At 38.8% G+C, this 19,848-nt stretch overlaps 4 protein-coding genes across 12 annotated transcripts; 2 read left to right on the top strand and 2 right to left on the bottom strand.

Moving 5' to 3' along the window:
* Window positions 1–153: 153 nt before the first annotated feature.
* On the top strand, window positions 154–2,880 carry LOC117219626 (phosphatidylinositol 4-kinase II alpha). Its single transcript, XM_076526749.1, has 6 exons — window positions 154–1,034; window positions 1,137–1,255; window positions 1,331–1,823; window positions 1,901–2,166; window positions 2,239–2,378; window positions 2,476–2,880. Exons 1-6 carry the CDS (start codon window positions 740–742, stop codon window positions 2,567–2,569), a joined length of 1,407 nt encoding a protein of 468 aa, XP_076382864.1. The 5' UTR covers window positions 154–739; the 3' UTR covers window positions 2,570–2,880.
* Window positions 2,881–3,899: 1,019 nt separating this feature from the next.
* On the top strand, window positions 3,900–5,931 carry LOC117219624 (uncharacterized). Its single transcript, XM_076526753.1, has 5 exons — window positions 3,900–4,180; window positions 4,284–4,604; window positions 4,673–4,928; window positions 5,002–5,279; window positions 5,360–5,931. The coding sequence occupies exons 1-5, from the start codon at window positions 4,029–4,031 to the stop codon at window positions 5,637–5,639; spliced, it is 1,287 nt and encodes a 428-aa protein (XP_076382868.1). The 5' UTR covers window positions 3,900–4,028; the 3' UTR covers window positions 5,640–5,931.
* Window positions 5,742–13,973, bottom strand: Stat92E (Signal transducer and transcription activator Stat92E). Of its 5 annotated transcripts, none has more exons than XM_033468898.2 (10): window positions 13,745–13,973; window positions 13,091–13,241; window positions 12,851–13,007; window positions 12,420–12,766; window positions 12,189–12,332; window positions 11,648–12,116; window positions 10,878–11,550; window positions 10,630–10,785; window positions 10,274–10,508; window positions 5,742–8,070 (listed from the first exon to the last, which is right to left on the bottom strand). In XM_033468898.2, the coding sequence occupies exons 2-10, from the start codon at window positions 13,216–13,218 to the stop codon at window positions 7,896–7,898; spliced, it is 2,484 nt and encodes an 827-aa protein (XP_033324789.1). In that variant the 5' UTR covers window positions 13,219–13,241; window positions 13,745–13,973; the 3' UTR covers window positions 5,742–7,895. The 5 variants fall into 5 exon arrangements, with proteins under 5 accessions (XP_033324789.1, XP_033324788.1, XP_033324790.1 ...); XM_033468897.2 differs by having other exon boundaries at window positions 13,091–13,226; XM_033468899.2 differs by having other exon boundaries at window positions 12,420–12,763; window positions 13,091–13,226.
* Window positions 13,974–14,257: 284 nt separating this feature from the next.
* rtet (major facilitator superfamily domain-containing protein rtet) lies at window positions 14,258–17,499 on the bottom strand. 5 transcript variants are annotated; one of them, XM_076526752.1, is made up of 9 exons: window positions 16,711–16,867; window positions 16,555–16,605; window positions 16,106–16,346; window positions 15,763–16,025; window positions 15,385–15,676; window positions 15,089–15,309; window positions 14,922–15,012; window positions 14,687–14,824; window positions 14,258–14,603 (listed from the first exon to the last, which is right to left on the bottom strand). In XM_076526752.1, the coding sequence occupies exons 3-9, from the start codon at window positions 16,323–16,325 to the stop codon at window positions 14,515–14,517; spliced, it is 1,314 nt and encodes a 437-aa protein (XP_076382867.1). In that variant the 5' UTR covers window positions 16,326–16,346; window positions 16,555–16,605; window positions 16,711–16,867; the 3' UTR covers window positions 14,258–14,514. The 5 variants fall into 5 exon arrangements, with proteins under 5 accessions (XP_076382867.1, XP_076382866.1, XP_076382865.1 ...); XM_076526751.1 differs by adding an exon at window positions 17,442–17,499 and having other exon boundaries at window positions 16,106–16,867; XM_076526750.1 differs by adding an exon at window positions 17,124–17,388 and having other exon boundaries at window positions 16,106–16,867.
* Window positions 17,500–19,848: the final 2,349 nt, after the last annotated feature.

The raw sequence follows: 19,848 nt of genomic DNA, 5'->3' as shown, positions 1-19,848 counted from the left end.
TCTTCCTAATTACATCCATACTTTGCTTGTCGTATTCACGCTTCGGTACATAGTATGTACCTCGTGCTGATTGGTCGACGGTATTCTACCCATGACATTTTCACGAAAAACATCGTATACTATTTTCTAAATTTTTAAAAATAAGTGCGCGTGTCTCAAAGGATTGTATATCCTGCAAATTTTTATTTTCGAAATTATTGTAGTATTGTCTGTTCAACACGTTGTTAAATATATTCTACATACGTTAAATTTTAAACGATTATCCAGAACGCTTGGAATATAAATATATACACTAAAAATTGAGGACGTGTTTCTCTTATTAACGTATTAATTAAGAAAGATTGTAAAACACGCAAAAGCACACATAAAAGTATAGTAAAATTAAGTATGGCGTTAATCCTATCAGCTGATATCGTCTGCTGGTATGACGAATTGTAGTTCGTCTTGTTGGTTAAACAGTGCCTCTTTAACTGTTACAATAACGTTTTTTGATTTGATGGTTACTTCGTCGAATTAATAGATTCGCGAAACCCAATAAAGTTATGGATGTTTTAATGACGCAATGACTGTGTCACGGTTTCTAATGGTGAAAATATTTCGGAAAGAAGATCTCGATTGAGCGCGTCATTGACAAGTGGTACAGGAATGTGGGCAAACAGATAGGATTATCGCGAGAACGATCCTGTACACGATCGGCGACGTAAAAGAATCTGCCGTTCAACGAGCAGATTCGGTTGTGATGAGCGACTCCGAACAGCGGCAATTGCACGTGCCTTATAGAGAATACCATAGCCAGAATAATACTAACACATCTGCTCTGGTGGAAACTGATGCATTGGTAGATTTATCCATTGCATCCAACAATTGTTTACCAGTGAATAGCAACGAGAGCTCAGAACTCATACCAGACGTTGAATTTGTTCCAAACCCAAGCAACGAACAACCTATAGCCATTGATTCCCCTGGGATCGACCGGGAGAGCCAGCCTCTCCTAGGTCGCTTGGAGCTAGATGTTACGTTCAATCGTTTTCCTGGTTTGTAATTATACTTTCGAATCGCATGAGAACAGATTTATTTTTGTTCAAAGCTGCTTGTATGAACAATACAAATGTCCATTAATTCCAAGCATTTTATAGACGATCCACAATTTTCTGAGTTGGTATGGCAAGCCGAATGCGCAATAGACAATGGAATATCTCCTGAAAGAATATATCAGGGCTCCAGTGGGAGCTACTTTGTAAAAAATCCTGCAGGGGTAAGGTATAATATTCTTATTACATTTACTTACACAATACCAACAATAACGATAAGAAATTCTATTAATTTTCAGAAAATAATAGGTGTATTCAAACCAAAAGATGAGGAACCTTATGGCAGATTAAATCCAAAGTGGACAAAATGGATGCACAAACTTTGCTGTCCTTGTTGTTTCGGAAGAAGTTGTTTGATACCAAATCAGGGATATTTAAGCGAGGCTGGTGCAAGTTTAGTTGACCGTAAACTAGGTCTCGGAATAGTTCCAAATACTAGAGTAGTTAAGCTCGTCAGTAAAACATTTAACTACCCACGCCTAGACCGTCAAAAAGCCCGGATGAAGCAAGCGATCATGGATCAATTTCCCACAGTAGGCTCTCATTTCAATCGCATCGGTCTACCACCAAAAGTTGGTTCGTTCCAAGTTTTCGTAGACGGCTATAAAGACGCCGACTTCTGGTTGAGACGATGGGAAAACGAGCCTCTGTCGCCGCGTCTCAGTAGAGAATTTCAACTTCAATTCGAGCGTTTAGTTATTTTGGATTACATAATTAGAAATACAGATCGAGGTATTTAACGAATTCTAAAATTCCTCTGTGTTCCATTCGAGCCTGTAATTTCTGAATACATTATCAATTTTCCTAAGGTAACGACAATTGGCTTATTAAGTACGATAATGTTGTGGGGAAGACGGGGTCGGAACAAGGCGAGGTCAAAATTGCTGCAATAGACAACGGACTAGCCTTTCCTTTCAAACATCCCGATTCTTGGCGTGCCTATCCTTATCACTGGGCTTGGTTGAGTCAAGCAAAGCAACCTTTTAGCGAAGTAACGAGAGAGCTTGTGCTTCCTCAGCTCTCCGACCAAAATTTCGTACAAGATCTTTGCGATGATTTGTATCAATTGTTGAAAGTAAGTTAACTACAATTTGAATCAAATAGAATGGATCCCGTTAAAACGAACAATTATTGTTTTTTTTTATAGCAAGATAAAGGTTTCGATCGGCACCACTTTGATAAACAGATGAGTGTGATGCGAGGTCAGATTTTAAACTTGCAACAAGCTTTAAAGGATGCCAAAAGCCCGGTGCAATTGGTCCAAATGCCTGCTGTGATCGTCGAAAAGTATTTATTTATTTATTCGTTTCTGTATACATGTTACTTTGTTACTTACGTTTGTACGTGTTTATACCATACTTATGCTTTGCCCACTTGTTTACAGGGCCAAAGGGAACGGAGCACCGAGATTATTCTCGTTTTCTGATACGTTTACACAGCGCTTCCAGAATAAAAGTCCCTTCTTCTCTTGGTGTTGAAACGACATCAATCAATTGTGTGTGTCGACTGAGAAAAATGCTATTCAGTGTAACGCAAACATCGTTTTATTATTCGTTTCGTCTCTCTCTTTTAATCTTATTCCGCATTACTACCTCCGTTTGAAGAGTAGAGTCGACGATCGCGTCCGCGACCACGTACACGTCCACGTCTACGTTTACATCTACATCTACATCTATAAGTCTAATTTATCTTTTACTTAAAATACTTTGGTTTGACTCGAACGAGACAAAAATATCGGTCATAGTATGAATTATCTTGTATACAGTAAATATATGTAATGTTAAAACAAGATTTATCGATATGCTTCGCGTTTCAACGCAAAGTATGGTAACAAAAGGTGTGGAAACCACAGTAGACAACGAGTTGCGTCTACTACGTATATACTCATACGTATTATCGTAATCACGGTACCACCCCCTTGACGAAACACGAACACCAATTAATCCATGGAAGTACTCGTACTCGTATTCATATTGTATGTTTTTCGCGTCTTTCGTGTCTTTCGTACGCACGCATTAACTCGTGCCAGATCATGTTTACGAACCCGATATGTTCGTCGCTATCTACGTGTTTTCGTTAAGTGCTACCGACAAGAAACACCCCAGACAATTTGAGACGGATCTTGAGAAATGAACTGTGATCTAATGGTTAAAGGCCGTATCTTTATTCTTTAAAGCATTCCATTAAAGCAACCATATTATATTTTTAATCAACAAATATGAGGAAATAAATTTACTATTGGTGGCTAACAAAGAAAATTTCAATTCATGATGTACAATAGTCAAGATTATATATATACATACATACATACATACATACATACATACATGCATATGTATATACATAAATACACGGAATTTGATGAATTTCATTATACAGATCGATGGTCGCATCATAACTTTACGTTGCTTTTGTTCAAATATCGTTCATTTGAAACCGACTTCAAAGTTGCGATGCTACTAAATTTTTTCGCTTTGCCAACATCGCGCGATGAAACCTAGAAGTTGTCGCTTGCGGGTTACGGTTTCATCTTTTTCCATATTTACACTTTTACATATATATTGTGCAAAATTTTGATCTCACCGGTACACAGAAAACATCTCGATTTTTTTTTTATCATCTCTACCGTGGAAAGTAGGAGAACAGCAAAATGGAAGTGGTGGAAATTAACGAAAAGAGACAAGCAACGTTACCGCCTCGTAAACCCATAGAATGTCCTTGCAACGTTCGGGTAACGCGATCTCCTACCGTTCCCGTTTACGGGCCCCACGAAGCCCAAGTTCCTCTCACATTTTCGTTTGACAGTGTACAAAGAGGTACGTGCAACCGTTGCGAGTCAAATCGTTTGCACCCGAGAGAAAGTATTGCCCGCCCTCGAAGCTGTTGGAAACGGATACCACTTATCACGTGTCCTATTTGAACGTGGGCCATGGAGATATGCGGCACAGCCGGTCCCAACCGATTCGACCCAGTCCGGCCCTCGGAAAGTTTGAAGGGAAGTTTTCCGACGAAACGACTAACAAACTCAGTTACAAGAAACCCGTTACCGGTCCTATACCTAGGCTGAGGCCAATTTTGCCGAAGCAAAGGTAACAGAAGATTTGGTGGTTTTGATTCTCCGTCCGATGCGGATAATCTCTCTTTCTCTCTCTTTCTTTGTTTTTATTTATGATGCGTTGTGTTCTACGTCAGGCCAATGATTGGGACAGGTCGCATGGAACACGTTACCACCGTTCGCCAGGACTTCGGCCGTAAACACATCGACAAACCGGAGCTTATAGTGCCCTGTGGTCATATTCGTCTGAGCACCGGTCAATTGGACGCCAGCACCACCGCGAAACTGTCCTACGCGGATCCAGGTTTCGTCGAACCGACCATCAATTTCAAACCGATAAGGGTTTACCGACCCCCATGCGAACCGGTGTATCACGAGACTACACAAAAGTTGAGCTATCTACCGGTTCAAATTCAAGAGAAGGAGTCGTGCCCTTGGCGAATCAAGCCAACGTATAGGTACTCCCCGTTCCAAGGCACCCTTAGACAAATCTGAAGCGTTAGCGCGAGGAATCTGCCGTTTTCAGACCTCCGGACGTAGCGATGTGCGCACAGACCACCTACTCGCAAAGCTATTTACAAAACGATGAACCTTGCATGGAGAAACCCATCAAGCCAATCGGTAACCCTTTGTTCCCTCACGGCGGTGAATTCGCCGCGAGAACAATATACAAGGAGAGCTACCACATACAACCGAGTAGCATCGATCGGGTGGAACCGTTCCTTCCTTGCCACAGTATCTCGAGACTGGATGGCAAAATATCGGGGGACACGACCAATAAAGTATACGCTCTCGCTTCACAAACTTGTGTTGTCCTATTATAATTACTTCCGCGCCTCGTTTATTATACCACAGCTCAGCTACCAGAAGATTCAAACCGACGAACGTGCAACGCCTATATTGCCCCGGAGCAGGAACATGATGGGCGATGGTCCGATGCAGTCGGAGACTACAAGTCGCTGCGATTTTGCCCCGAAATCGTCGGCGACACGACCCGATCCTATTATTCCGAGCAGCAATCTTAAAAGTGCAGACACACCTATGGACGATACAACTACCGCGAGATTATCGTACGCAGTGCCAGGACCGATGGACTGTGTCCAAAGTTACAAGCCGGTCGTTCATTATGCCAAGTAAACCAAGCGAAACATTTACCGATAAGGAGCATGTACTTCTGAGCCGAACGTTAACGCAACGAACAATGTTGTTACAGATCACCGTACAAAATCGATTGCGAAACCGTGAGCAAACTTTCGTATCAGACGTGGACACCGCCACCAAAAGAAGAACTTACGTGGGCGGTCAAGAGGAAGTATGAACCACCGAAGGATCCCATGTGCGCCGACACTATCTATCAAGCCAGTTATCCAGCTCCCGGCCACTACGAGCAATTATGCGAGGAGCAACAAGACTGCGATTGCTTGGACGTGAAAGAGACATGTCCGTCCGCGCAAACCGAACCATGCGAAAATTCGAACGATTCCCATCGTTGAACGAGACTTTGCTCGCTCAACGAACGAAGTGTTGCGGTGACTCTGCAAGCGACGCTCCATAAAAGAGAGAGATCAAATTACATTGTAAAGAAACCTTCAAAGTCGAGCTAAATGATATTTTATTACGGCACGTTGGTGATAGACGAACGTATTTCTTATAGCGATTTTAGTCTCTTATAGCGATTGCAGTATACAGGATGACGAATAATAAATGTTTTATCTTTTACAAACAGTAAAATTGTTCTCGATAATAAAATAAACTCTAATCTTTGATAAAAAGATCAATAGACAATATTAACGTACTACGCTCTTTTTAGGTCTAGCTTATTACGTACATACATACATACATACATACATACATAGTTATGTACCGTATATTCTAAAATGTGTACTAACTTTAAGGTAAATATAATGGGATAACGATGCGGGTAATCCTACTGAAGAGGTAATATTAGCGTACATCGATGTTTTACATATGCGCAACAACTCAATAGTTTTCTGGTTTTTCATAGTACATGTACAATAGGGGAGGGAGAATGTAGATCAGGTAATTTTCTACACTCGCACCGACGACAACAGCTCTCTAAGTTTAACATCTAAATATGTACTTACGAGAGATATCTTTATTTCCGAAAATCGATCATCGTTTTTCTTTGTATGACGATTAATGGTGTACGCGCGTTGAGTTGAAAGCATAATGATTTCATCGAATAGATCTCGAAAGAACGATATCTAAAAATATGCTTGACCGATAATTGCACTGTCTTCGCGTTTCCGAATCATTTTGGAGAGGAAAAACAAAAAGTATTTCACCAAAGACTTTTATATAGTATACATATCGTATATATAAATTTCTATGTAAGAATTCTCAAAAAATATGACGACCATGAATTCAAAGATCGTAAGGCACATAGTTAGGTCACACGAATTGCACAACGTCATTATCATATAATTCTATCCATAGATGTTGCAAAAATCTCGAGCATCGTAGATTTTCGGTTACACATACATTCCATCGATAAATTAAGAACTTCTATATTTCTCTCGTTCTCTCTCTTTCTCTCTCTCTCTCTATCAATCTCTCTCCCGTAACTTCGCTATTTACAGTATTAGACAAAACTGATTGTCACAACATACGCAGTACACCCTACTATACTGTTTCTATTATCACTTATCACCCGATATCGCTAGAGAGTCTAGACGCACCCGAAACTGTCATCGATTCTCCTCTCGCTCACCTTACATTCAGATCAAACAAAACCTTTGGCGCACTGATACTTCGTCGCAATATACAAGAAGAATGTATCGACGTTGTTTGACGAACAACATCGAACGATTTCCCTTCTTCTATATAACAACACAGTGTGCTTCTCGCATCGTGATCGCATACATCATAAATATACATCGCTTACCATTTTGTAGCAACTGTTTTCCTAATTTGCCCTATATAATAAAACGTCAAAGCTTGACAAACTAAAACGAATAAAAGAGTGAAAGAGTTGGTACGCAACGAACAGCAAACTGATCGGTAAAAGAGAAGAGAGTACCTTATAACGCGCTGTTGAGTTAAAACACGATTCTGATTAGTAAATCCAATCTGGAACGATTCTTTCTACTGCCTTAAAATTTTCAAAATATCGTCGTGCGACCGACGTTAACAAGTATTTAGAAATAAAAAGGAAAACAACTACATTGTCTCGTATAATATAGTAATAGCATCGTTCACGGCATACTTGTTTCTATAATCGTAACGAAACAACAAGTAGCGCCGATCACGCTTCCTGATACATTTGTTTTGATGATTTGTAAATTAGGATAATCCGTGTACGTACATGTGTGTGTTCGTGTGTGTCTAGAGATGTTTGTTGCAAGTGTACATGTGCATGTGATCGTAAAAGAGAGGAACAGATGTGGCAACAGATATAGAGTATAGAGTATAGAAGATAGCAAGGGGTACACATATTCTATGTAGATCTATATTGCACTTGAGATGAGGATAATTTGTGGGACACGCGTGCTGTGACGTATTGTCGATGAACGATGTTTGATAAAACGACGAGACCATTTCCAGTTCCGATCCCTCCCCCATTTAAATAACAGCGATAAGCGCGTGTACAGGATCGTCTCGGTGATCTTTCGGTGGATCGACAAAAATTGCTGACAATTGAAAAACGAAGGCGAGCAACGGACACGAAGGTAGATAGTAGGTAAAAATGAGAAATGTATAATCGCGATCATCTATTTTCGACATACCTACTACTGCGGCTTCGAGTTGTACGAGTGTATGAGCTCGGAGAAGCTAAAGCCGTTAAAGTGGTCCAAGTTGAGATTTTCATCGAACGAGGGCAGCTCACCGTGACCCATCAGCTCCACATAGTCCAGGTCCGGGTTTGCTCGCCCAACGCTTGACTGGCCAAGGCCCGGAGCGTAGCTACCACAAATCAAAACACAACCCCAATCACTGGCATAGCAATAGACAGCGGTCTCGTGCTAATTCGAAACATATAACAAGCACGGTACATGACCGTGTCGCGATACAAGTAACGCAGTCCCCTCTATTACTCGCTCTAACGCCAAATTTTGAATCTCGAATCTCTGCCTGTAGTTTTGCTCGTTTTTGAATCCGTATCTTGATTTCTTTTTTCGAAACTATCGTGACTGATTTAGCCGGCTAGCCGGTACAACACGGCAAGGGACATAGGCATAGAACAGACAAATACAAGAAGAATCTTCGATCGAGTCATGATGATTGTGACAAATGAACTGCGTTTGCCTTGCCTTGCTCTGTGCCTTACCTTTTCGTCCCCTCGACCGAATTGATAGTATTGCTAACAATAAGCATCGTCTACGCAACGCATGTATCGTTTAATTGCCAGCAGAGTTCTCTATAACTATGATATTATAATACATAGTGATTGGAGCTGCGTTTCGTTTGCGTTAGGTCTATTCATTTTAGTTAAGAGTAGCGTTTTAAATGTTCAATTTTCCGTTGTTGTGGTTGTACCGGCTTGCTCCAGGCCTTTGCCTTCTGTTTTTCGAAACCTTGTGTTAAGCAAACTATTTTGCACCTATGTATGTTCATCCGGTCGGGCTGTCGATAGTGTCTTACATGCTCTTTTCTTTCGTACAGCACCCACCAGCGAAGCTACAGCTTTTCTTACTCGAATCGTGTTTGCCTTATTTACTTTTTAAGCCTTGGTTAAGTCGTTCACTAAAAAAACACACATATAAAATTTGGCAGTCTCATTGTTATTGTAGAAAGTACGGACCGTTGTTCTCTATATACTTAGCAACCTCTCTCCTTGATTTCCCCATTCATACTACAAACTACACATTGTAAATATTAGAAAAGGAAAAGGAAAAATAAAGACATAATCGATCGACGATCAAATCTGTTCTCCCAAACTGTCTCCGTAGATCGCTGACTCTCTGCTCGCGTTATCCGTTGGACGGATCTCATAAAATTTCAAACATTTTTTCAACTACATCTTATACATATTATAGCAATAATAAGAGCACCGCGTGATCAGCATGCACGTTTTGAGAATCTCGATTCCTCAAAGACGATTGAAATCGTCGCCCAAAGGATCTCAGAGAGCTTTGATAAAAATCGTTCGTCAAGTTGTACTTGACCACGATATTTCTGAACATGATCGTAGCAAATATATACTTACTTCTCTAATAATTACTTTGTCAAATATCGTTGCAGAATGCTGGATGAAACGCTAAGACTAACTCGGATATGATTGAGAAAGAACGAACAGAAAAAAATATATACTCAAAACAAAATATTTTGAACGAAATCAAGGTGAGTGCTGTTTCAAAAACTTTTCAACTTTCGGAATATCCAGCATTCTCCGATATACCTATAATATTCTTAATTACGGACAGAATAATTGCTTAACCCAACTTAACACTAATATTAGCTATACGATATTCATTTGACGACACAATATACTGTAAAAATGTTCAAAATTCCATGAGAAAGGGTTTACAAAACGTATGAAACCATAATATCACTGTAAATATTTTCTAAACATTCGAACAACGTGAGAACGTAAAAGAAACAATACTGACATCGTCTGCACACATAGTATACAAAAAAAGACATGCAAAGCGTTATGGATCCTGGGAATGTTTCGTATCTACGTTTCAACGTGAGAAATTTCAGATGGTGTATAGTAACAGTAGTGAGAATGGTGATGATGATGATATGAATAATGATGACAATAATAATCAATAATAATAGTAATAATAATTGAATAATGTAGCGACAGATAATATAAATGGTAAACGGTGTAAACAATATTCGCAACAATTCGAAAAGAAAAACTCTCGTAATCATCAGAGACGATAAAGATATACGAGACTTTCTCGAGAAATGAGAAGAATAGAATACGATCGAGTCGCGCGGTCCTCTAAGTACAATGTATGTACATACATGGAAAACATAAAAAAAAGCGAAAAGCGGAATCTTTGCATATCTTATATAAAGTATATCTATGGCAGTAACTTATGGTAATTACTAGTATTAATATTAGTATTGATATTAGTATTGGTGTTAGTATTAATATTAATATTAGTATTAGTAAATAAATGAAATACGATCGACAGCTTAGATCCAGGGGACTGACCTGGAAGCCACTGATGGAGTATCACGCGTCACGGACGGGTCAGGACTGTGCGCTTGGAACATGGTAGATGGTGTTGCAGGATAACTACCACCCGCACCACTCTGACCGCTACTGCCTACCCCAATTACGGACGAGTGCGACGGTGTCTGACCACCAACGCCCGGTCCACCCCAACCAGGTATGTGCGTTACTAAGAAAGGTTTCACATATCCATTCGTCGACGTGGATTGATTTTCTACGACAAATCGTGCAACGTCCCGTTCAACTCGAGTTTCAAATTACGAATTACCAGTATCAAAAGCTCAATTCGTATCGCGTGTACACAGAAACGACCGACCAATCAAACCGACATTTACCTGTGAACGGTGTGTAATACTTTGAAAACGCTTGATCCTTCGATAAATCCGGATAGAGATATAGCAAGTGTTGTAGATCGAATACCCGGTCCGCCAAACTACGGATCGCAAAATCCTTGCTCGTGAATGGTTGCAGCATAAATACCTCGGTTTGATCTAGAATGTAATGTATTTTGTTATAGGAAAGACGCGTGTTTTTATATTGTAGAAATATCAATCTCGCGAAGATTGCAACCAGGACGCTGTACCTCCAACCCACGCAATGGTGACTCCACCGAGCTCAGAATCTGAGAAACGCATAAGAAAAGTTCCTGATGCGCAATTGGCCAGCATTTCCTCGGCTTGCTTCTTTCTTACAAATCCCAATATGTAACCGTCGATCCACGGCCCTCTCAAATGCTCTCTCGTCAGTTTCATTACAGCGTAAAACCATTCCCAGAACGTAAAGTTCCTCTCGGGCAATGGCTCTTTGCAAAACTGTGCCCAGCTCAATAACAAACCAGAATAATCTTGGCCAGCGGCATTGCCACCACGAAACGCTTTCTCCGCGAGAAACCGAAGGTTGTCTTCAGTTAAAGAACGACCCGTTGCTGATCGAAATTTAACATTCAACGCTTCGGCTACCTGGCCCCACGGAACCTTGTCTGGTACAGCGAATGGCACTCTTCCAGGCTCAGCGAAAGCGTTGTCCCACGTAACAGTGGCCCACGCATGAGGCTCTTGATTCCCATGTACGATTACCACAACCGGCAAACTCAATGTCCAAACCTGAAATACCAATTCACCTCCCCCAACGCTAAATTGCGATTGGAACAGAAGCGAAAATTTCTCGTCCATTACCGATTCTGTTCCCTTCTTTTCCGCCCTTTTGATCTTTTTCAATTGCATGTTGCGAAAGCTTACAGAGAGTTGTCTCGTTGCCTACGGAAAACATTCATTTTTTTATACATTCAATACAATATAATACATAAGTACGAACAATGATAGTAGGAAGCAGATAAAAAATATTCTTTCTCACTTGGTGGTATTCCATCGTTCCTGTATTGTTTAGAATTTCGCCACTTGCTTCAGAGTTTTTCGACATTTTGTCGCTCTTTAAAAGAGCATTTGCTTGAGCCTCGCTAATAATGCTGACTTTTACTTGAGGAGGCGTCATGTGAACGTTCAACTTTCCTCCCACAAGAAGACGTACCGTACTTGTGAAGCGAGTATTGGTCTTCATTACCTGTGGCGGCTGCTTTTCTATGATAAACGTACTAGTTACTAGCGAGCTAAGGAGCTGCGTAATCTGCGAATTCAGTGTGGGAAGAATATCTTGCATTCCGGGTGGTTCGAGAGCAAACTTTTGTTTTAATCGTTCAGCCTCTTTAATTTGCTGACGATTTAACCAGATCAATTCAGCTAAACTTTCACACCATTCTTGAATAGAGTCCAAATTATTATTAAAGGGCGCACCGTTTCCAGCTAACTGTTGATCCCTTTTCCACCTATGAGGCCACGCACTCAACATTTAAATATTTTCTATGATACAATAGACCCTAGATAAAAACAAAATTTACCTAATAAGTTCATCGTCCAAGACTCTAGACTGCAAGCTATTTAATCTAGTAATGGTGTCTTTAAGTTTATCGGCTAATGTTAATCTTAGCTGCATCAAACCAGTTACTTTATGATTCAATAGTTGTTCCTGTTGCTCCTTTTGCCTACAATAGTATTCGTTCATAATGTTGATTAGAGGAATTAAATGCTTTATTTCAGATAACAGATAAATGTTATGTTACTTTATTTACCGTCTAATTTTCTTTTCTAGATCTATATTCTGTTGATTCTGTGGCTGGGTCGCAAGATGTTGAAGATGCGCATTTAGCTTGGTACACTCGTGATAACTAATAGCAAAAGCTTCTTGTTCTTGTTCCATTTTTCGCAAATCTTCACCAGTTTCTTGAGTTCTGCGCCTTAAGGATTCAACGTGTTGCGCTATTTCTGCGATAGCGTCGCTTATCAAACCTACTTTTCCTCCTGCCACACTCATTAAAGTTCCTCCTAAATTTTCTACTTGACCTACCAACTTCATTTCTGTTCCTAAGCAGTGACTGATTATTCTAAACAGTGTAGTGGGGTTATGTGTATATCTCTGCTATAATAAAGGAGCATAGTAAGAACAACAAACCTTTGTATATATAGCCTTGTTTTCGATTATAAATTAATATGCAAAACTCACACGAAAACTTTTCGCAGCTTCCATTAGTTTTATCTTCGTAAGAAACATATCATCTGTGTTTAAAGATGCTGCTTTAGATTCTAATTCTTGTATCAATGATATGACGATATTAGCTATGTACTGTTCGAATTGTGGATTATCAGGCTCTATTTCAGTCCTATAACACATACCTTATTATATGTTTCTGAAGAAATAAACAATAAATTAACAGTTTGTGAAATTATTTATATATATATTTACCACATTTGTTCTTCTATCCAAGATGACAGGAAATGACGAACTTCTATTGGAAAGTGTTCTCCATAAACTGAACGCACCTGTTGCAACGCATCTTGTGGCAATTGTTGTGTTTTCGCCCACAGAGCCATCTTGACTCCTAATAAAAATTTGTCTTCTTATAATACTTAGAAACTGTATTTAAATTAAACTTTGAAAACTCTTTGGGATAATAGTGTTCGATATAACCACAAATTAACGCCACTCCGCAGTTTCTTTCCCCCCCTATTTTATAGATATGATATTAAATAAACACAACTGAAGATTTTATGTATGCACATTTTCTTAAGCGAGGCTACAAAAAGCCGAGATTACAACACAACAAAGTAAAAACAAAGGTCGATAAGATTGCAGGAAAACCATGCGGATACATACCTCAAAAATTCAAATGACCGATCCAGAAATTCTCATCAACTCTAATATATTACATTACTTATGAAATACTCATGAAATTTTGATTATTTCGCTACATTACTCAACATTTCGATCAAATTTAATGTAGAAATATCAGTATCAATATTTACATACGAAAGAACGTGACATATCGAAATAACGCGTAAAATAGTCAAGCGGGAGGGGCGAAAGAAGAAGTTCGTTCAAAGAGCTATTCGTACTTACCTGCTGCTAGTCCGAAGACAGAAGCAACTAGATTTTGTTCGCTGAGCTATCTCCTTGTTGCTACGCTCGATTCGTTCAAGATATAACTTTTGAACTGATGAAATAATCGTAAACGTAATGATCGCGAGGACCGGTCGCACGCGCGAATCTCATCAATAACTTTCCTTCCCCTTCCGTGTTACTCCAACGATCCCATCAGCGCGGACGACGACGAAGTGCTGTGGCCAAGCAATTCCGAGAATTTCTTACCGTAAATGGCGCGGTCTTAAAGGGAAGGGAGAGTCACATGACTGAAAACCTAATTGCGCTTGCGCGGCCGTATGATTTTCCCCAGGAACGTAACAACACATGGAAACAAATACAGATATCCATAGTTACATCAATCTTAGAATTTTCTATCACCAATCAATACCATTTACTCAATTTATCACAAAGATGACTTATCCTTACGATATAACCTATCTATCTTGATGAATCGAATGTATGAAGTGTATTCAATAACTAGACTTTCGATTTATAATAGTCTTTCATACCACACATATTACATATGTATGTGTATGTATATATCTCACATATACATATATGTATACATATATTTAAAATACATTGTTTCATCAGTATACAATAAATATATAGAAAATTTGTAATATAACCATAAAACATTTTTGTACATATATAAAAATACTATCTCAATATGTATATAATTACATAAATATAATGTTATCCGAGGTAATACTTTTAGAAATTTTTTAAAATCCTTATTTTTAATATTATTTTATGCCCTGCAGAATTAATGGTGGAAATACAAGAAGTACAGCCCCGATAAGATATGTTGTTTTACTTCCAATACACCAGAAAGCTAAAATAAAAGTAATGAGATGTACAACGGTATACCTCTCTACTTACACAGAACTACAAATATTTACTTTACTTTATCATTACCTGAAGAGGCTATGATAGGTCCACAAGCCCTAGCCAATGCTCCAAGAGAACGAAATACACCTGTTATAACTCCTTTTTGATTCTCGGGCCCAATTTGTGATACCAGGGTCATCATACAAGTTACAACCATGGCAGTGGCTATGATGCATAAAAAAAAATCTTGTTTGTAGTATTTGACTTATATGTAATACTCATTCTATACACATGTTCATCTCATTATCTTGTATATACTTACAAATTGCAAATAGAAGTACCCCAATAGATAGCATTAGCAGATTTTCTGCTATTCCAATGCATACAAATGCTGGAATTATTAACCATAAGCCCTATAGAAAATATTCAAATTTTAATAATTAATTTAATCAATGCCTGATAATAATATCAAGTTTTATAGGCATTTACCAATTCTGCTGTAGATTTTGTTTTATTTGGAGGAATGGTTCGTACCCAACCTCCTTGCAAGAGGGCCATTACTAATCCAATGCCCAAAAACATCCAGCCCTGTTGCATACTTGTGAATTCAAATAAATAATGGGTCAAAAACGTTAACGTAAATTCTAAGCCACTGTAAAGAAATAAGTACATGAAGTATACATAGCCAAGAGTCTTCAGACATTTTTTATCTGAAACAATAACAATTAATAATAAATTTTATTAATGAATTAAACTTCGTGGCTCAACAATTAAATAAAATTCACCTTGCAGGCTTAAGCCAGATACTCCATTAAATTGAAACAGATCTATTGGATTGATATAAGCAATAGCTCCAGTTATACCAGACTTTAGGGACACTGCTCTACATTTCTTTGGCAGTGATTCTCTTAAATTGAAAGCAATAAAACATAAATCGCCTGCAGTTAAGAAAAATGCAAACATAGCTGGTACTAAGTACCAAGTTCCTTCTCTATTATTGCTTGAGCTCCAAGCAAAAAATCCTCCTATCATTGGTCCTACAATAAAACCTATGGAAAAAGCTATTCCAACCAATGCCTAAAACATACAAAAATTTCTAACTCATAACATTTCCATTATATGCGCTATTATACATCTAATTAATAGATTCTTTTTACATGTACCATGGCTTTTCCTCTAGTTTTCGGAGATGTAACATCTGTTATAATAGCCATTGACAAACTAATATTTCCTTTGCTAATACCGCCAACAAATCTGGCTATCACAAATATAGTAAAATTAGAAGATAATGCCCATAACAAATAAGACAACATAATGCCTGTCAAACTTAACAACATTAGAGGCTTTCTTCCATATATATCAGATAATGCTCCTACAATTGGCGAACCCAAGAATTGTAAAAAGGAGTACATGGAACCAAGGAAGCCTACAAATTAAATGTTCTGAATTAGTACAGATAGAAGAATTTAAATCCCAATAAGAAATGAAAATAAAAAATTGACTAACCTCCATATAGTACTGTACTAACTTTGTCAGGAGCATTAAATAATTTTCTTGCGCTTTGTATATAATGTAAAATCTTAAAATATAAACCTTGATCGCTTTCTACATCTTTATAATGATCTAACAAAGCTGGTAACAGTGGTAGTATCATAGTAAATGCTAAAAGATCCAAAAGCAAAGAAATGAACACCACTTGAACGGTATTGTCTTTTATTATAGACATCGTTAATTTTTGAAGATTTTACTGAAAGGGAAAACATTTGATACGAAATGTTAATATATCACGAATGAAGTAATTTTCATCGGTCACTAACAACATTTAATTAGAAAGTTTGTACAGGTATCACATGATTAATTCTCAAATAATTTCACTGTATCTTCTGTTTGAATTTTGGAGAAGCAGTATGTTTCGGTGCAAAACGTATAAGACTGTCTTTAACGGGAATACATACTTTCTCCTTCCTTCATTATAAAAGCTGGGCGTTAGTCAGTGTTAGTAATTCCTGCAAGTGAAAGGGCTTGGGATTGACCCACATTTCTTTCATTTCCCGCTTACAAGTTTTTATACTTTTTATTTGCTCCGTCGATAACAGATAAATTCTATTTACCAACAGCGATGCAGCAATATTATCGACACGATTACGGGGATTCTGTATTGTCAATACAAGGTTATTCGCTCCGTTCATTCTGAAGTATGCATGCAATTTACGGAGTTGCATTAAAGCGGATTAAATTTAATATTTTTCCATCCACTGTACTTCGTATCTGGAAGAATTAATTAAAATGTTTTCGTGTATAGATACACGCAAAACCATACTGACAAAACACAATATCATGAATATATAAAAAGTCGTCACTGAGGAAAGCGTTTGAAACATACTAATATTGAAAATGAAGAAATGAGAAGAATTCAATATCGAAGATGGATTAGATCGCGTTTAAGCCTGTGTTTTGAATCTTGATTAATCATTACATTGTTTTTATTTGTCAGTGAAGCGAAAAATAGCACAAACCGGCGCACCCAGAAACATTATGTATGTTTTAACTTCCGGTTGCACACGATATAGAGCGTTCGTATACACGGAGTACAAACACGTTTGCACTCGACCACGGATACACTTCCTCAACGGGAACAAAGATCTTTTGAAACCCGTCCCAAAGTGTAACGTCGCCTGGAACGACCGTTTTTTACGCGCAGTATTTCAATAGCTTTTTTTACTACAAGTTCCGAGGAAATAAATCAGCACGACAGACGTGGAGCTTGCAATCCTTGTCGTGAGAATACGGTTGATAGTAACCCTACCGTGGTACTAATTTTAGAAATATTATCCGTACATACCGTTCCATCGATGCTGCAGCGAAAAATGAATGGATCTATCGGCTTATCGACAAGCTTAGATATAGATTTTGTATCTTCGAAACGATATCAACTGATGTGCGTGAACATTGCGCGCATCTATTTCTGTGCGAGGATATGCGTACAATTTTGAAACTTTCAAAGCGTGGCGTGGAAAATTTGCAGATTTTTAGTTATAGTTTTGATCTACGCGTAGAGCAGGTGGTCAAGGAATCAACAACCTCGTATCACGGTTAAAATTTAAGCAAGGGATTCAACGCTTGCCATCTGGGCCTCACGGTGTGAAGCACATACGGCGCATCGATGCCATTCCATTCCATTTCATTCCATTTCGACCATCCCATTCCACGCGGTAGCGTGTTTCAACGAAAATATTTCGGAATATATCCTATTCTGAAAAATTCGATTTAAACAAAGCACAAACGAAGAACTGTAGAACAAAGATATGTTTATCTTTTTCTACAGATTCGCAAACGGAAATTTTTACGAAAGAAAAAATATCCATCGACTTTATTTCCAGTGCAGTAAAACTTTATTTCCAGTACGACAAAATTTTGTATTTCGGAGAATGTCGAAGGATATTGTCGTTAAATCGGTTTTCTTAAACGGGGCAGGTATGCAAAGTGACAAAGAGGCCGAGCTGAAAATCCCGAGAGGTAGTAGGCTCGCGGGTAGAAATGAACACAGGAGAAAGAAGAAAGGAAGGGAACGGAACAGGCCTGGCAGATGGGAAAACCCTTGGCGGAGAAAATCGACAATTTCCTAAGAAGCGCAGCAGGCTCGTAAACTCGTACAGTGAAAATGGTCGAGACGGGACAATGAGGACAAAGAAAATTTTCGGGTGGTACGGTGCACGGTACCGGGTGGCAAGCTGCACACGGATACGCGCGCACCGTACTGAGAGCCCGGTCCCATCGTCCGTGTATAAGCCCCGTAGGGTATTATGAACTAGGCGCACGAGGCTTTCGAAAGCAGGCAGCCGTCGTATACGCCATAAACACGGGTAGACCCTCTCTCTCACGGATTGTAAATCCTCGTTCTGGACGGTATTAAAGGGAAGATGACGGTCCGTCAACCCCCAATACAACTGGAGAAGATGCACAGAGTCCGCTGGAAGGTCCGTGTCGAAAACGGGATCCGAGCTCTTGCTCGCTTGCTTACGATGTCGTGGTGGCAGTTTCGAGGGGTGAGAAAAAAGGAACATTGCCTGATCGAACTAGCCAACGGCAGGGGAGAAGAAGAGCAGCCCGGAGAAAAATAAAGAACGAAAGGAAAAATGAAAGGAGGATGCGAAAAAAAGGATAGAAATAAGGAGAACAGAGCAGGAGATTGTATGGAAGTATCGTACAAGTTCGACCAGCGTACACCTATACGTTATAGTATAATACTTGTATATGTATATAGAGTATATAGTAGTACCGACGTAGAAATAAGGATATGTAAGCGCGCGTGCCCGCGCAACCGACAGCAGATGCGCTCACAGCGCAGCTGTCCTCCTACAAGTGGTTCTCAATCACTCCCATTTCCTTTACGTGTCGATCTTCGGCTTTATACCGGTACGCATGTGTCACCACTGTCCGAAACAATAACATCGATTCTAGAAACTTCAGATTCTCGACTTTTCGAAAGGATACTACTTTCGAGTCGATGCTTTCAGATTAAATCTCGCATCTCCTATCTCGTATTTCGTATCCCGTATTTCATATTTCACCGATTTACCCTTACATCTGTTTACCAGTAACACGTTAGTCCATCTAAGCGAAGTTGCGGCGCGATGACAGGAGCACGTGTTGCTCAATGCAAGATTCAGCTGTTCCAGGTGAAAAACGTACGAATCTATACCATTACCGACAGATTGTTGAACATTCGAATAATTCAGCATTTATCGCAACAAGAGTGATCGCGAACGATGCATTTACACAAATCAGTTTTCAACCATGTACGCATGCGTATAATGCTATTCAAAAGAATGTAGATACTTTGACGGAAATAGTTACAAAATGATTAACGAAATACAGTAAATTTTCTCAAATTGTACTTGAGCTTGTAACAAAAAAAAATTGAAAATTTGGAAAATGGGTATACGATTATATTATTGACATTATACCGACAATTATACCGATTGACAATCGGCTACTATAAAAACAAGTCGTAAGGCTCAAATAATTATATTTTCTCTTCCCAAGTTGTCTAGTTTTGTTTAAAAACTGTAGGATAGTTGAGAAAATTTACTGTATTCGGCATTTGAATTTTCAACACATCGATGAATATACCTTGCCAATAATTTAATTACGTATCTCGTCAACCTATTAAAAAAAGAATAATTGCATTTTCTATTTTATTTATTATCATAAATTATAACGATTCTCACTTATATTTATATATTTAG

The sequence above is a fragment of the Megalopta genalis genome, chromosome 15 (assembly GCF_051020955.1).
Source record: "Megalopta genalis isolate 19385.01 chromosome 15, iyMegGena1_principal, whole genome shotgun sequence".
NCBI classification, from domain to species: domain Eukaryota; kingdom Metazoa; phylum Arthropoda; class Insecta; order Hymenoptera; family Halictidae; genus Megalopta; species Megalopta genalis.
This window is presented reverse-complemented; position numbering and strand designations above follow the sequence as displayed.

What these genes read in the sequence shown, in the direction of transcription:
- Stat92E (XM_033468898.2), bottom strand. Translation starts at nt 13,218, where the DNA reads ATGGCTCTGTGGGCGAAAACACAACAATTGCCACAAGATGCGTTGCAA. An exon ending in TGGATAGAAGAACAAATGTG is followed by an intron (nt 13,008 to 13,090) that starts GTAAATATATAT and finishes TATGTGTTATAG; the next exon opens with GACTGAAATAGAGCCTGATA. An exon ending in CTAGAAAAGAAAATTAGACG is followed by an intron (nt 12,333 to 12,419) that starts GTAAATAAAGTA and finishes ATACTATTGTAG; the next exon opens with GCAAAAGGAGCAACAGGAAC.
- LOC117219626 (XM_076526749.1), top strand. Translation starts at nt 740, where the DNA reads ATGAGCGACTCCGAACAGCGGCAATTGCACGTGCCTTATAGAGAATAC. An exon ending in TACGTTCAATCGTTTTCCTG is followed by an intron (nt 1,035 to 1,136) that starts GTTTGTAATTAT and finishes AGCATTTTATAG; the next exon opens with ACGATCCACAATTTTCTGAG. An exon ending in CCTGCTGTGATCGTCGAAAA is followed by an intron (nt 2,379 to 2,475) that starts GTATTTATTTAT and finishes ACTTGTTTACAG; the next exon opens with GGCCAAAGGGAACGGAGCAC.
- LOC117219624 (XM_076526753.1), top strand. Translation starts at nt 4,029, where the DNA reads ATGCGGCACAGCCGGTCCCAACCGATTCGACCCAGTCCGGCCCTCGGA. An exon ending in CCAATTTTGCCGAAGCAAAG is followed by an intron (nt 4,181 to 4,283) that starts GTAACAGAAGAT and finishes GTTCTACGTCAG; the next exon opens with GCCAATGATTGGGACAGGTC. An exon ending in CGAATCAAGCCAACGTATAG is followed by an intron (nt 4,605 to 4,672) that starts GTACTCCCCGTT and finishes TGCCGTTTTCAG; the next exon opens with ACCTCCGGACGTAGCGATGT.
- rtet (XM_076526751.1), bottom strand. Translation starts at nt 16,325, where the DNA reads ATGTCTATAATAAAAGACAATACCGTTCAAGTGGTGTTCATTTCTTTG. An exon ending in GGTACTTCTATTTGCAATTT is followed by an intron (nt 14,825 to 14,921) that starts GTAAGTATATAC and finishes TATGCATCATAG; the next exon opens with CCACTGCCATGGTTGTAACT. An exon ending in ACCTATCATAGCCTCTTCAG is followed by an intron (nt 14,604 to 14,686) that starts GTAATGATAAAG and finishes CTTTTATTTTAG; the next exon opens with CTTTCTGGTGTATTGGAAGT.